At 31.3% G+C, this 17986-nt stretch overlaps 1 protein-coding gene across 1 annotated transcript; it reads right to left on the bottom strand.

Annotated features, from left to right (window-relative positions):
• Positions 1-239: 239 nt before the first annotated feature.
• On the bottom strand, positions 240-5719 carry LOC108470924 (zinc finger CCCH domain-containing protein 6-like). Its single transcript, XM_017772449.2, has 4 exons — positions 5304-5719; positions 2910-3116; positions 2627-2751; positions 240-2540 (listed from the first exon to the last, which is right to left on the bottom strand). The coding sequence occupies exons 1-4, from the start codon at positions 5361-5363 to the stop codon at positions 1448-1450; spliced, it is 1485 nt and encodes a 494-aa protein (XP_017627938.1). The 5' UTR covers positions 5364-5719; the 3' UTR covers positions 240-1447.
• Positions 5720-17986: the final 12267 nt, after the last annotated feature.

Consider the following 17986-nt stretch of genomic DNA (forward strand, 5'->3'; position numbering starts at 1 on the left):
ATATCATTTTTAATTTTAACTAAACTTTTCATTATAGTAAGCAACATATAATTATTACTTATATATGCATGTGCATAAAAAATCCAACACTTTCGAGAATAAAGTTATAGATGACACCCCCACCCGAAGTTAAGTTGTTGTGAAAGGGAATGGTGATGCTTTCCAAAATGGGAGTATTTGGAGCACCTACAAGCTGTATTTCGAAGGCATTTTACTTAAAACATGTAGAAGCTAAGACATTTTACACTTATGGGCATGTTGTATCATTTAATTTTGAGACATGCCCCAATTGTGATTATTGTATATTTTTAAATCATATAAGGAAAGAGAGAGATGACAAGATTTGAATCCCTATCATTTGAGTGCTAGATGAAAACCTTAGCAAAGTCATGGATGATTAACAATAATATCCAGACTTAGCCACTACTACAATCAAGTCTTAGCGTGGTTACTATGATTAGTTTAAACCAGCATTGCAAATTATACAAACTTTTTGTGTACAGGTTCTTTTGGTCGAGGGCAGATGCAAAAGCCATTCTAGGTTGCGACGTATAATATCCAGAGGGCCGGTTGATTGTTTGGTGATGATGCCTTCGATAATTTGAGCAGTTTGTTTAAGAAAAATATTACATTAACCCGGATGATTTCTATGGCTTGGTTTCATTGACTGCTATTTTAAACTTGACAATGACCTAGACGCTTGGGACAATTTGGTTGCTCAGTCCTCTTAGTTTTGGGACCATTTTGGTTATGGTGTGACTGAGCTTGCATGCTTTACAGTGAAGGCTCTTAAATAAATATCTACATCCTAGTGACTCATTTCTCAATTATATATAGCTTGGTAGATATTTCGATCTAAACACTAGACTCGATTTAATTAATTTAAATTTGAACTTGATTCAACTTAATTTAATAATAAAAAATCAAGAACCTGAACCTCTAAGCCAAATCCCAAAAATAACATATAACTTAAAATGACAACACTGAAAGTCAACCCAAAATAACGTGAGTGGTAAACGTCCCAACCCAAAAAACTTTATCCAACAAACCCAAATGGTCTGAGTCAAACTAGAAATAATCCAATTCAAGCTTAAAATAATCGAACACTCCTAAACTTCTTTTTTTACAATGAGTCAAATAAGAGAGGTCATTTACTGTTGGAATAAACCAGGGAAGCTTGAGCCATCATTTTTACCATTTAAAAACCAGTTCTCTGATTTTAATTTCCGACTCTTTTCTACCTAAATTTTGAAATACTTACCCTTCCCCCACATAACTTTCAAACCATCTAAAAACTCTCTTTTTCTTTTTTTCTGGTAATGCGCTAAATTCTCTTTTCAAAGACTAACCAAAGAGAAAAATCTATACAAACCTCGAAAGCAAAAAGAAGAGTAATTACACCGGCAAAAAATCTCCACTTTAAAAGAAGGTTATCCGTCTTACTTAATTATATCCTGCCAGTAATTTCCCCACTTAATTTCATTCTCTTAGCACTCGGAGCTTCCAAGGTTCTCCCAGTTTGCCACTGTAATGACTTGTTATCATGCAGGTAGGGGCAATTGGACCCCTGACGACAACCCTTTGAACTGTTAAAAAACATGCACGGTTTTCGAAACTTGGTTTTCAATGCCACAGGTTTTAAGGTCTCTACAACTTTCAGGTTTTGGATGTGATTAATGTGACTTACGGTTTGTGACATATTATGCCCTTTATCTTCTTCCTTATCTCTTCCATGTTCCCTTATCAGGTTCTTAAAATAGTTAGTATCCTTCACAGCTACACCAGCATTTGTTTGCATGGCTGTTGAACTAATGGCTGGCTGCACAGGCATCATGCTAGGAGAAGGTTGTACCTGGTTCATTATTGTGTAAGCATTACCATTTGCTGCCCTATGTGCAGTTATCATATCTATATTTGTACTGGTTAAGGGAACCGATGACTCTACTCTCATAGGCATGGAAATGGGAACTATGTCAGCCCAGGAAGCTGGTGTACTTAACACAGGTCGGAACTCTTTTACTAAGTGGTTCGAGTTTCTGTCAGCCGGCATTTGTGGTTTTGAGCAGGGTAAAGAAGTTATTCCCGTTTCTGGCTCTGAAGTGTGTACAGGTGTACTTACCACATTGCCATCGGCAGCAGCAACTGGATGTCCATGATCGTGGATTAATTTCTCAACTATCTTTGGATCACTAAGGATTTTAACGAGCAAATCAGTGTCGACCAAACTTCCCTGCTCTTTGGTTTTCACGACTGCTGTTAAGGCGGCCAAAGCAGCTGTCATCACATCAGAACTTACACCAGGTAACATGTCGGGCGCCCCAGCAGCAGAACTAGGGCAATGTGGCATATTATGGGTTCCAGAGTTCGACAGACCTGGGTGCTTTAGCAATGCTACTGTCTCAAAGTTAGAGGGAGATTTTGCTTGTGTGGCAATGCCTGAAGGTACCTCTGCCTCTTCATCATCTTCAATTGGAGTTAGAGGAACAAGGGGAATTCGACTATCATCATAGCTCTCAACTTCTACATTCAGGGAAACAGGACTGCAAATATGGGATGATTGAAATTCAGTCAGATAAAGATCAAAAGGAATTACTAAAGGTTTGCAGAAGTAAGAATGAAAACACACTTGGGAGGAATAACGGAGATGCGAGGATAAACTGCTTCAAGCACTCTCTTTTCTCGCAGTTTTTGAGCCTCCACTTCCTTGCTCTCTTCCCCAGCTGCAACTTGCCAGTTAAAATTCAGGGCAAACTGTTTAAATGTGACAAAAAGCAAAAAGTTAGATTTTAATGTGACACAGAAGATAATATTAAAGACTAATAGTCTTTCCCTCCAGTAGGGCACTAAAACTAGATGCAGAAAAAGAGATGTTTGGAAATGGATGAGAAAGAATAGATACATCTGCTTACCTTTGGAGGGCTTATCCATTGGATCCTAGGAATCTTAGCCAGATCACACTTCAATGCACTTGTGTAATGACAACCTTCAAACCCAGGGGGAAGGTCATTGGCAGACATGCCACTGGGATGCGATGTCCATGACGCTTTTGCTTGAATAGTATCTTGACGTTGGCCACCAACCTTTGAGGGGCAATCCTCCCTCAGAAACAGCTTCACCTGAGACAATACCCAATATTAGTCCACTTTAGCAGGTTAATAATTAAGAAATCATCTAAACATAAATAAACTTTATGCACTGGTTCTAGATATCCCTAAGAAGGGAAACACGAGAGGAAAGCCTAAAAGACAGATTAAAGACATGCTAACATAATTGCAGAACTCAACAGAAAGCAACATAATAGTAGGAATTTGCAGTTTCCAGGTAAATATAAGCTCAAAACTCAAAATTCTGCTCACCATTGATAAGAAATTAATGCCATAACAAATTCTATTGCGACAGTATCAATGCTACCCTGAACCAAAAACTATACTAGACATCCAAACAAACCTATCGAATTAAGTTCATGTTTCAGCCAATCAGTTACCTATGAAGTTATTTATGTCATCCTTGTTTAATTTCATCAACTTTCTTAACTACTTCCCCCCTCAGGTACATAAATCTATAAAGGACTATCTTATAGCCTATTAGGCATCAACTCAAATTTATGGAGTGCCTACCACAAGAACTGTCATATAAAACGCAGAGCAGAAAAGTAGATTTCCAAACAAATATTAGCTACCAAAAACAATTCTTCATGCACAAAATTAACCAGACAGAATCACTATTCATATCATTGAACTAGGTGCCTAAACTGTATAAACTTATACTAGCATCCACCCAACATGTCTGCCATGTATAGAGGCATGACAAGAATTAATGAAATGAACTTGCCTGCAAGATCCTAAAGCTGTATGATCAAGTAATTGTCTAAGAATCAACCTACCACACTATTTGCATGTTTGAAGTAATCAAAGATAGTAACTACAGGGAACAAAATGAAACTAACAAAGTTGAACCTCCCTGGCATTTTGAATCACTGAAACATGACAGAATCAGCACTCAACTTAGGAATACATCACGAAATCAGTGCATTTCCATATAACTTTTGAAGACAAATTGCATCTATCATATACCATATCTATAGCTGGCGTCGTCGAACTAAACAATCAAGTCTAATGCAAGCAAAATCAATTTTCTTTAACAAAGTCAACCTCACTAGGCTCATTATGATCACTGGTCAAAATTAGTTCTAGTCAAACAGTCCAGGAGCAAAACATCAGCTTCACCAAGCCCTGAATACTTCACTACTAAATTTTATACTTGACAAGAACTTAGATTATAAATACTTTACTACTTCATATTTTCTTATGCCTAGATTATTTCAAAATACTTCACTATTTCATCAATGAAATAATGCGTGCTTAACAGGAACTTTTTATTAAGAAGTGAGCATAAGCAACTTTTTATTAAGAAGTGAGCATAAGATATAAAAGTTTTATTTTTCACCATATCAATAAGTTTTTTATATCACTATTATGCAATTTTTAAACATACCTTGTTCCTTTTAGAATTTCAGGAGGATAGAATCCAACATAATCACTAAAGAATGAACACATAGCAAAATCTTAAGTTTTTCTTTTTTTTTTTTTTGGCCTCAAAATGATCAGTGCTTATTCAAAGCTGATGAAAAAGCTCTGCTTACTAGTGCCAAAGTTCTTAGAGTATATCATAATATAAAAATAGAGTTAAGATTATAAGACAAATAGGTTCCTTTAGCATCTAAATTAAGGGTAAAAAATAGGAATATAATCGTATGATTCAAGACTTTCTGGATAATTTAAACATAGTTTTAATTATATATAATTACAAATATATTGGGGATCATTAAATGCAATTTTGTTCCGGCTTTTGTCAAATGATTTTTAAGAGAAGCCCCAAATTAGTTTTCCAATTTTATTCCACTTAACAAATTTTATCAAAACGATTTTTCTGGAATTCATTAATTATTCCTCTCTTTGTCATATACCATTCTTGTTTTAAGAATCAATTTAAATATTAACATTATTTTAAAACAAATTATAATTGATGGCACCTCTGAAAGCTGCATCAGTATTTCCAAAATCAAAATTATTTTTAATCAGATTGTTAAAAGTTAACAACTTTGAATAATATTCCAGATTTCCAGTTAAAATAAATATAAATCGGTTGCAATTTTTATAAATGGAAAGGTAAAATCAAAGCTAAAAGTATTATCAAGAATCAAATATCAATTTAAGATTTTTCTTTTTCTTTTAAAGATCTGTTGAAGAAAAGGCAATGAAACCAGTAATGATTGATCGAAGATATAATGACGGCGGCTATACCTGACAAAGATTAACACCTGGAGCCCAAGAAACCCTGTTCGATTTCCGCGATCGCTTCATTTTTTTATAAAAAATCTCAAACCAAATATCGATTCCTTTAACGCTTGAAAAATTATCCCTACTAAAGATTCGACAATCGTAGAAGATAAGAAAAAAAACTTTAAAAGTTCAATCAGATTAAGAACTTAATCCGATTATATATTTCAAAAACCCTTTGAAGATCCAATAGCCAGTTATTGAAAACCCTAAAAAGAAGTAAATTTTTAGAGGAAAAATTATCTCGTTGCTGAGAAATTTTTTTTTTTTTTAAAGTTGAGAGACGCGACTTATCGAAAATAATCTGGAGAAGAAAAGTGAAAACCCTAGACAGCAGCCCTAATTTTCCTATTTATAAGTGAGGAGTCGGCGTCATACGCGGAAGGTGACAGCTCAAATAAATATTATTAATAAATACGAATTCAAGTGGGTCAATATCTGACGTGGATTAACATGTACGGTAAATTTAAGGTTAATTGTTTTGGTTACGTTGATGTACGTTTTTCAGTTATGGTAGATTTGTATTTTCTTTCTAATTGGAATATTGATAGAATTATAATTTTTTAAAAATTCAATTTATCATTAATCTCTCTTCTCTCATACTATTTTTTACCAATACAATATTTAAATGAAAATGAAAATTGATAATATTAGAATCCAGATTTTCAAATAGTTCTTAACTTTATCTCTTTTTTGGGTAATTTATCTTTTATGATTAAATTAGATTTATAAACAAAACGGACATAGACATACCATAAAGATATTCATTGTGCCGTCGAAGATGACGGCTATACCTTCTTTCAACCTTTTGATGGACCATCCTTAGGGCTTAAGGCTTAGCCCATAATTAATTTTGATTTTTTATCTATATAATTGCTACATTTTCAAGGCTTAACTATAAATTTTATCCTTTAATTATTTTTTTATTAAAAGTGGTACATAAATTATTAATTTATCTTATTTATTTATAGAAGGTTAATATATCATTTAGGCTCCGTTTGTTTGCAGGTAAAATGTTTTCTGAAAAATAATTTTTGGAAAATAATTTTTTGGAAAATGATTTACTTTTCTGTTGTTTGGATGAATCAGATAAAATATTTTCATTGTTTGGCGATTTCTGAAAATATTTTCCTGAAAAGTTGTTTTAATAAAATTTATATATTTAAAATTTATTATCTTTTCTTTGTTTGATTGAGTTTACTTTATATATATATATATCAATAAATTTATATTTTAAATTATTTTTACGTGAATTGCAATGATTTATTTATAAATAAATAAATCATTTTAAATATATAATAATACTCAATTATTAAATTAGAATATTAATCGTCATAAATTGAAAACAACCAAAGTCAAATAAAATTATTTGTAATTGTGTTATAAAAAATAAAAATAAGGATTGAATAATTATAAATTAGCTTCCAAACCACAATTAATACTAGAAATTAATAATATTATCCAAATACATAATTAGTATTACACCACATGATAACAACAACATTATCCAAGTGCATAACTAATATTACACTATATGATAACTAATATTACACCACATGATAACAACAATATTGTCCAAGTGCATAACTAATATTACACCACATTAAAAGTATCAATATCTTCAACCTTGAGAAAATTTTTGAAGCCAAATTTTTCTATGCTTCTTACTTTTAACTAAAAAAGCTTTTGCCTCAGATTCATGACTCACTAAATAATCAAACACAGAACAAAGGAAGTCATCATCAAATCCTTCTACCTCCATTGACATCACTTCTTCGTAAAGATGTGGTGTCTTATCCGCAGTAAATTGTTCCAAAACATTAGCAATTTTGCCAAGTTGTTCACCCACAAATTTAATTTGTTCATCATTGACACTTTCTTGAGCCTTTTTTCTTTTACGTTTGGATGTGCCAGATGAAGATACATTTGTTCTTACCTCTTCAGTCGCTTCATTCTCGCAGTCTATAGGCACTGAATCTATGTTATCATCATCCAAATCTATGTCAAGAAATGTTCGACAAAACTCCCATTGCCATATCTTTGCCAACAACCAAAGCCATTTCATCATAATGATCAATGCTTTTATTCAAAAATGGCTCATACTTCTTGTGCGCCTGATGGATATTATACAAAATTAGAATAACAAGTAAAAAATAATTGAAATATACTTACCATAAATATACATATATTACCATTATTGCTGCATCATATGTCGCTCTATCACATGTGATCATTTTCATGTTATCATCCCATCCAAAACCACTTTCACCCCGAATTGTGCATATAATCGCCCTTTGTTTTTTACAGTCCTCAAATGATTTTCCACATGTTTTGCATCGCATTGGACTTGAAATTTTTCAGAAATAGCTTCGACAACTCGATTAATAGAAACTGCTTTGAAAGTATTAGAAGGCTTATTTCCTTTCTGGGCCTCCTCTGCTAAAATTTCAAGAAAAAGATGTTTCATCGGTTTTGTCCACCTGAATTGCTTGGAGGTCCCTTCTTTGTTGCCATTACCCATTCTACATTAATAATTGTCATTGTCAATCATTTCAATATCCAACAAGCTTAAAACATAATAAACTCAATATCTAACAAGCTTGAAACATAATCAATATCTAACAAAATCAATACATAATAATTTCAGAATCCAACAAATATAATAAACTAAAATTTTAGAATCCAACATTAATAAAAAAAAAACAATTTTAATACTAAAACATACATAACATAGAAACAACAACCCTAAGCCCTAAACCTACCTAATATTTCTAGCCATATAATCAGTCCACATAGTTTGTGCAATTTCATCTCTCTTAGCAGACCATTCTCTTGCTTCTTCTCTTTCTTCTCGCTCCGTAAGAGTTGATATTATCAAATCAAACTCAGGCTCCTCGTATAATCCTTGATTAAGTAAATCACTAGGATCAACTCCCATGATATGATTATGAATGATGCAACAAGCCAAAACCATATCTACTTGAGTTTGAAAATTCCAAAATGGTTCAGCATCTAATACACGAAACCGTTTCTTCAAAATCCGAAAAACACGTTCAATAGTGATTCGTAATGATGAATGACGAAGATTAAAGAGTTCCTTTGCATTTTCAGGCCCCTGAGCACTAAACTCTTTTAAGTGATATCGAACACTACGATATGGGGTAATAAATCCATTATGGATGCCATATCCAGCATCAGCAAGATAATATTTACCTACAATTTGACAAAACATAATTATTACTAATAAATTATGAGCTTACTAGAACTATTTGGTATTTAATGTTGTATAATTCTTACCTTCCGGAATTCTTAATCCTCTTGGGCATGAAAGTGCATCACTTAAAATACGAGAATCATGTGCACTACCTTCCCAACCAGCTAGAACATAGGAAAATTTCAAATCAAATGTAATGGCAGCCAATACATTTTGTGTCGTTCCCCCTTTACGGCTACGAAATCTTCCTTGAATGTTAAGTGGAACGGATGCACGAACATAAGTTCCATCTAATGCTCCAATACAATCTTTAAAATAAGGATAAAACCTTGGATTGTTTCTGATTTCACTAGGAATTGACTCATCAGGTAATCTAATAACTAGCTTATACAATTTCAAAATAGCTCTCAATACAACCCTAAAATAACGGTGAATTGTCTCAGTTGATCTATAATATCTAGATCCTATCACTCGAAACCTTACATTATGACCAATTATATGTAAAAATATAACCACTTGCTCCCTAATATTCACCGATTTAGTTGATTGTAACAAATTATTTCTACTAAGAATATCACACAAATTAAAAAATACAATCGGTCTCATCCTTATCACATCAATACAATGCTGGTCACCACTATATAAAATACTATTAATATAATTTTCTCTTTCATAATCTCTATTCACATGAGGGTGAGAAGTAATTTCCTTCCTAGTTTTTAATTTTTAATCCGAGAGCCCCAAAAGCTAAAACTGAAGCCACGACTCCGACAATTGCATGATGTTGATTACGATCCATCTACACAATACCACATAAATATTTGATCACTACAAAAAATACGTAAATTTTTCATAAGATCACATATCTGACTAAAATTACCATGACTAAAATGCATACATATATATATAAAGCTTCTCAAGTAATGACTAAAGTTACCATGACTAAAGGGAATAGAGTTAACTATCATAAAAATTACAATGAGTTTTTAATAACAGAAATTGATAAAATATTTAATCAAAAGACCGATTTACTATCAGACCTAACATGTAAAAACTAATTTATCTATTCTATTAACGAAAAAATAAAATATAATCTAATTAAGTAACACACGAACACAGTATAATAATTTTACCTAGGATTAATTTTGAATCTTGAGACAAAAGGAAATTAAATCAAAAGTGGTCGGCCAAGGGTGGCCCAAAGAAAAGAATCATGGTCATTAACTTTATTGAACAACAACTAAACGATGGAGAAGAAAGAAGATGCATGACATGTGTGATTCTTTGTTACCTCTTTTTACTTTTTGATCAAAATTTGATTATACAATTTTTTAATTCAAATAAATTCTATTTGTAATTAGTTTTCATAATAAAATAAATATTTTATTTTCAAATTAGTGAAATTTTTAAATATTATAGAATATAGATATATTAAAAAATTAAGAAAGTCGATAAATAAACGATTTTATTCAATTTGGTTATATACAATATTCAATTGGACTTCAATGTATATGTGAGTTACACTTATACATTTCTTTTAAGGTTGAGTCTTCTTCTTCTTCTTCTTCTTCTTCTTCTTCTTCTTCTTCTTCTTCTTCTTCTTTCTTATAATCAAAATTTGCGGCGCTTATCGGTAGTCATGTTGCTCCAATGGATAAATCTTTTCTTTGGAGCGAAAAACTACTTTCCTTGCACAAATCAAACTAACATTTCTTTATACTTTATCCAATCTAAAATCTAAAATATATAATAAACTTAAAAGTCCTAAAATATACTAAAACTAATTTATAAAATAAAGTGAAATTCTAAAATCCTACTAAAATAAAAACAAATAACTTTGATATGAATGCTCCTCCAAAAGAAGCTCTTCCCACTTCGCAAGGCCTCATTTTTGCTTAATTAAATTTTTTAGGATTTGACCTTTGGCTATTGTCTTCTTTTGTTGCAGTGTATTATCTCAACTTCTCATTTCACATAACGTGTTTCTCAATTTCTTTTTCATTTTTATCCATTTCTCTTCGAGCTTTCAGCTTTTCTTGCTTTTTGAAAATAAATCTTTTTTATCAAGACTTCAACTTTTATTAACTTTTGAGTTTTCACAAGTCGTTTCTTTTTTCCTTCACCAAGAACAAAATGATAAAAGTTCATGAGATTAATTAATTTTTGTAGTCACTAAAGAGTAAAAGAAAACCCAACTTTGAGTAAGGTCAAAGAAATCATTCAGGAACAAAACTCCAATTTTGAAGTAGATACATAGTCAAAATCAAGAAAACAAAGTAAGCTATTATTTTCAAGAATAAAATGTTTTAAATGATAACTAAGATAAGACACATAAAATTGAAGAAAATTTATTGGATTTAACCCAAAGAAAACAAAAGCAGAGTAATAGTAGTTTTCAACATAAAGACAATGAGAGAAGACCAAGAAACAAGGCAGAAGAAAGAATTAAGCACGTTCTTGGTTGATTCTGTCATATTTGGCATCTTTATTAATGAGTCAAGCAAGAACACTTAGCATTACAACTCTCTTCTAATTTGAATCATGATATTTGCACATCGATTTTCAAATCTGTTTTATAAGAAGAATCCAAATTTGCTTTTAACATTTCCAGTTGGTGGAGCCTAATTCATATACTTCTTGTGTTGGCAAAATTAAGATGTTCGGATCCTAAGAGTATTTGTGCTAGAACTAGTAGTGAAGCTTCTGGTTCTATAGGTTCACAAAGTATATGACACAACTAACCTAAAACAACACATGAGAACACCAGTCAAAACCGATCGAATGAAAAATGATAATCCCACCAACAACCAAAAGTATAAGCCAAAGTCACTGCCGACTACCAAGAGAACGACCACGGTTTGTTAGTATGGCAAAAAAAGCAAAAACAACAAGAATAAAAAGAACCAAAAGAGGGACAACAACCACACATCAATCTCAATCCAAGGGAATCAGAATCCATATGAAAAAGAGAATCACCAAAACCACACGTTAATTGTATGTATGAATTAAAACAAATAAAATGCACCAATAAGAAAGGGGAGTATGCTATATGGTAAATTTATTTGATGGTATGGCTTAATGCTATATGGTAAACTATGGGATTTTTTTTTTCATGCAATCTAACAATCTTTGCATAAATACAAGGAAGAAGTAGAGAAGCATACAAAATGGTGCTCGCAACTTTCTCAAGTAATCTTGAAGCTTGCTTTCGCCATTTTAGCCTAAACTGGTATGCATTCGTCTAGGAAGAATTAGAGTATGTTCTAAAACAATATTATCACAAGTCATCTGTCTAAAATTCCTGCACCAATTTATTCTCGATGCTAGGAAAATGAACTAAAAAGCACATTTTGTGTTGTTTATCTATCATATAATCAAAGATCTATGGCATGACATATGACTAGAACTTTTTAAATTTCTTTTTGATCTTTACTCATTGGTGCTGTTATTGAAGAAAGTGAATGCGAATTCATGAACTACTTTCTAAGAATAGTTGAAGCCTATGAAGGTGAGTCATGGCCGTACTCATTGTGGCGACTAACTTTTATCAATCCAAAGGAATCAGAATCCATATGAAAAGAGGATCACCAAAACCACAACTCCACATCACAAAACCCATCACCAAAACAAAATGAAAAACAGAATAAGAAGATGCCATACCTTGCAAGGAAGAATGAGATCTTGAGAAAGAGGGAAGAGAAAATGAAACAATGACTTGTGTAAATTTTGCTCGAGCGAAACGAAATCTGACGAATTAAGGAAAAAGGAAGAGATTTGAAAACGAAAGAAGAAGAAGACATGGAAAAATTTGAAGAATGGAAGAAAAGAAGGCGAACGGATGAAAAACAAAGCCTTACGGATGAAGAGGAGATGGAAAATGTCTTACACAATTGAAATCGGTAAGACATTTTCCCCAAATTGAAGGGGATTTTACCCGTGTCCAGTAAAATATTTTCCCTTTGGAAAATGTTTCAAGCATCCAAACACGGTAAAACCAGGAAAACATTTTCCGGAAAATGTTTTCCTAGCTTCCAAACGGACCCTTAGTATCTATATGGGCTTCATTATTCAATTTGATATTCAAATCAAACATCTTATGGTCCAATAAATATTTAGTACGTGTGCTCTAGCAAAAAATAACATTAGTATTATCGGGACAAAAGAAAAACTTTAGTACCAAATTAAATATTAAATTCAAACTTCGGTACTTGTATAGGACAAAAAAAATTCAAGTATCAATTTTTTGTACTAAATTGAACATTTAAGTCAAACACAAGTACTAAATTGGAACAAAAAAATTTAGATGCCGAATTGAACATTGAAACCAAATTTAGGTTCCAAATAATATATTGACCCTTTAAAAATGTATGAATCTAATAATAACATGCTATTTGCCTCTTATTTTCTCGTATCGTATTTCAAGATAAAAATGAGATGAAGTGATGGTTTAGATACCATTGTTGACAAAAAAAAAAAGTACCTAAGTGGGAAAAGGTTGTATAATTTGAGGCCGGTTTTACATTTAAGTCTATATAAGGATGACAATGAAAGGGTGGGGTAAATGTTGTCAAATCCATAGTCGCTTCATAGTTGGCACACTTTACTCCACCATCTATCTCACTTTATCATAGATGTGTTATCTTGAAAATCACTGTCACCTATATAGATGTTGAATACATTCATTTCCACCTCACTCCGCCCCATTTCAATTTGATTTTTGCTAGTTACTTCTATTATTTTTAATGTTTTTAAAACAAATAAATGTTTAAACATAATTTTTCAAAAAAAAAACCTAATATTCTCAATGTGAAGTTTATTTTGGGGACTTATTATTAAAGGAAAAACTTAAAGAATTTAGGTTTTTTATAATGCATTTATATTTTATCCTTTTAATAATTATATATAAGAGTAGAATGATAATTTCATATAGTGTTGTGAGACAATGCAAGTAATTACTATAATCAATTTATACTCACTATAAAAAAATCCACATTTAAAATATCCACTCCATTCAAAGTGAAATTCATTGAGCAATTCAGGTTTTGACTGCCCTAAGACTATATGAAATATTCATATTGTAACAACATCATTGGTGTTAGAAAATATAGTTTCAAAATTGAATTCTATAAATCGAGTTAGTGAAATTATGAATAAAAGAATTTACATATTTAATTTAAAAATATGTTAAAGGACAATCGATTAATTAAATTGAGAAAATAATTAATTATAGGATAATAATTAAATTAAAAAAAAGTATAATCGCTGTTAAGTTTTAACATAAGAAATGGCTTAGGGCTTAATAAATAACTAAACCAGAAACGATGGAGTTATTATATCACTTATGATCCATGTCATCATTTAAGTGATAAGTTTGTCAGCATTCTGCACTAACTTAGATGAGCCCAAACCATTACCTTTAGTTTAATAATTAATTTAGTTAAAGTTAAGATTAATTAGATGCTAATTACACCAATATATACATATAACTAGTGGGAGAGAGAAAAGAAACTTCATCTTCATCTTCATCTTTTCTCCTCTCGAGACCGTAGCAAAAATTGAAGAAAAGAAGTCTCCTATTTTCATTTCGATCCTAAATTACTAAGGTAAAAATGTTCCTTTTTATTCAATTTTTTGTGAATTTATAATCTTCCAAACTTAGTATGTCTTACACGTGTTAGAATTTCAAATCATTACGTTAAATACAAGTTGTCATTAATGGATTTTTTATGAACTTAAGCTTGAAATTGATCCACGTTTAATTATTAAGTTTAGATTTTGTTAAGATTGAATTAAAAGATGGTGAAATTAGCTTAGATTTAAAGGTTTAAGTATATAGTTAATTTTTATATTAAGGATTAAATTGAATAAATTGAAAGTTATTAAGAAATTGTGCCATAGATTAAAAGTATGAAGTCCCTAGTGAATAAATAAAAATCAAATTTTGATTAGATGCTAAATAATACCAAAAGATATGAGCATTTCAGATATAAAGACTAAAATGAATAAAATACAGTTATGTTAAATCGTTGTGTTTCATGTGTTTGTGTGAAACTAATATTATTAATTATCAAATTTATCATAATAAAAAACGACGTTAAATTTATCGTACGTAGTCAAAAACGACGTTAGGTAATCTTGAGATAAAGGAAAGGCGAAAATAGTAGACGAGTAGCCTATTTCGGTTTGTGCTTTCATGATTTGTTTTCAGTACATAGCTTGGTAAGGGTTGAATAGATTAACGTAATGCTTATATTCTTGTCTCATGAAAGGTGAGCAAACTTATATTGTGATTAAATTATGAAATGTGAAGAAAGTATAAACTAGTACATATGATGAGAATTGATATGTAAAGGATTTGATTATGACATGAAATTCCTATACAATGACTTGTGACATGAAATATATATATGCTTTAAAACAATTAATATCCTATTAACGGTCTCAGATTGAATTGGGTATAGCTGGCATATCGTAGGATTAGTGTATGGGATTTTACTTTGATTTATACTAATGAGGCGTGGAGCGCACATTATACTTCAAACGTATCGATTAGGTGCCAGGCACATTTATGTATTTACTTCGATCTATACCAATGAGGCATCGAGTGCAATATACTTTAGATGTATCGATGATGCACTGAGTGTTAATTATATTGGTGTGATGGTTGGATGATTCATTGATTCGTCTTGAGTTTGTGTCCAGTTAATAGGGATTATAAAATATGCAAATTGATAAACGATATTGAATATTGAATTGAATGATGATGTTGATTTTTGTATGTGTATATTATAGCATATATAATAGCATAATCTTTCACATGCTATATATAATAGCATGTGAAAGATCATGAGATATGGTTATAACAAGTCTTGAGGGCCAATATAGTTATAAAACAAATCAAAGGACTCAAGTATGAAATGAGAAAGTGAAATTGTTCAAATGATATGTCTTAATTTATATGTAATTGAGATGGCATTATAGATGAACCCAAATGTTGATATATGATATGAAAGTAAGCATGAAAGCGTTATATTAAAAGCATGAGACAAGAAATGTAACACCCCCTACCCGTATTCCGAGCCTAGAATAGGGTACGAGGCATTACCAAACTTAATATGAACAATCATGTAAAAAAATCAGCCATAAAATTTTTTCTAAATTAAAAACTTTTATACATATGTTTAACGTCCCTTATACGGGCCTACGGGGCCCAAAACATACATTCAGGGTGGTTCGGGACCAAACCGTAAACATATGAAACTTTTGCAACACTTAGAAAATTTTCACACTTTGGAGAGTCACACGCTCATATTTTCAACCCGTGTAACTCTCTGTTTATAACTTCATCACCCTTGTCAGTCGTACACTTCATATAAATAACAAGAAACGTGTATGGGCTTAATTCTCATTCAATTTCTCATATATATATATACACAATTTCACGTTATGTAATCATACAACATATATCAGCCATATCTCTGTAATCTAAATATATTTTCATAACAACTTATCTTGATTTCAGACTATTTCATATTTAAGCTTAAATAACCAAAATATTTGAAATATCATCTTTATGCAAATAGTACACATAAGGTATATAATTCTATAATTATGAATAAACACATTTATCAAATATTTTCCATATTCATATATTAATGTCTCATGTCTCCATATATCAATAACCGTCATTTTCATGAATTCCGAGTTCAATTTCATAATTATTTGTCTCGTGTTCAATTTATTCCATATCGAAATTTTATTCATTAAAACATTTGAATTATCAATACATATGGACAGTACATTCAAGATGAATAATTATATAATCACAAATGAATTCATTTATCAACCAAGTTCTATACTCGTATCTTATCAACTCGTACTTCCTTGTATCACATAATTCCATGTAACACTTACCAAACTTTGTCAAATTAGTAAACGTCTTACAGAATTGAGTACTTCGTTTTCTCGATGCCATAGTTCAACTATGGTCTTACACATCTTCACATAATGATGCCATAGCCCAGCTATGGTCTTACACATATTCATATATCGATGCCATAGCCTAGCTATGGTCTTACACGAATCACATATCTCATCGATGCCATATCCGGATATGGTCTTATACGATGGCATATATCACACCAATGCCATATCCGGATATGGTCTTATACGGAAATCACTTGTCACTTGTCACTTGTAGCGGGCTACCACTATTCATCGATCGGTAGCCGAGCTACCATTTTTCATCGATCGTAGCCGAGCTACCACTTTTCATCGATCGTGCAGCGAAGCTACCACTTTTCATCGATCGTAGTGAAGCTACCACTTTTCACTTGTCATTTGTCATTGATCGATAAGTGTAGCCAAGCTATCACTTATCACTTTCACCTTTCCTTGATCAGATAAGTGTAGCCGAAGCTATCACTTATCACTTGTTGCCATGGTCCAACCATGGTCTTTTCCTTCAATTCATCTTGTCATTGAACTGAAATGCTCAATTTGATCATTTATTCAATTTTCATGCTTTTACATTATTCACGATTTTATCATCAATACATATGAAATAACACATCATGAAATTCATAAAATTAACAAATAATCACTAAAATTTAGCCATATAAACTCACAAGTTCAATTTTGTATTATAACGATAATCATAATTTCATAATAAATATACCAAATAAAATATTATATCATTTCTAATCCAAAACTTATCGATTATAATCGGGCATGTGATCAATTTATACACGAGTCATTCATATATTTTTGTATATTTTCCTCCTCCTCCTCTCCATCCACATCCTTAGTATAAACAACACACTTGTAGGTAACATTATCCATAATTTTCACTATCTACTTATGTGAATATTCAAGCTATCCATCTGTGTCATAGTCACTAAATTATTTTTATCTTGAGCTAAAGAACTCCAAATTAATATCCATAAATTTTACCAGAAACTAGACTCATATGTATTCTTACCATAAAATTTTCATAATTTTTGGTTGGGCCAATTAATACAGTTTATTCATTGAAGTCTCCCCTGTTCTACTGTCTGACAGTTCCGACCCTTCTTCACTAAAAATTAATTATCTTCTAGTACAAGATTCGAATGAAGTCCTCGTTTGTTTCTCTTGAAAATAGACTCATTCAGGATTCTAAACATATAAATTTAAACCTCTAATTATTTTTATCCAATTTTTGATAATTTTCCAAATTCAGAACAGGGGAACCCGAAATCATTCTGACCTTGTCTCATGATTTACAATTCCATTGCTTACATAATTTAATTTATAAGAAACTACAATCAATAAGTTTTAATTTCATATATTATTCATCCTATAATTCGATTTATACAATTTTTGGTGATTTTTCAAAGTTAAACTACTGTTGCTGCCCAAAACAGTTTTAGTGCAAAATGTTGATTTCCATTTT

This window comes from Gossypium arboreum, chromosome 11 (assembly GCF_025698485.1).
Source record: "Gossypium arboreum isolate Shixiya-1 chromosome 11, ASM2569848v2, whole genome shotgun sequence".
Classification (NCBI taxonomy): domain Eukaryota; kingdom Viridiplantae; phylum Streptophyta; class Magnoliopsida; order Malvales; family Malvaceae; genus Gossypium; species Gossypium arboreum.

Coding starts and splice junctions, on each gene's coding strand:
- LOC108470924 (XM_017772449.2), bottom strand. CDS start 5,363: ATGAAGCGATCGCGGAAATCGAACAGGGTTTCTTGGGCTCCAGGTGTT. Junction 3,117..5,303: donor CAGGTGTTAATCTTTGTCAG/GTATAGCCGCCG, acceptor GTATTGTCTCAG/GTGAAGCTGTTTCTGAGGGA. Junction 2,541..2,626: donor ATCTCCGTTATTCCTCCCAA/GTGTGTTTTCAT, acceptor CCATATTTGCAG/TCCTGTTTCCCTGAATGTAG.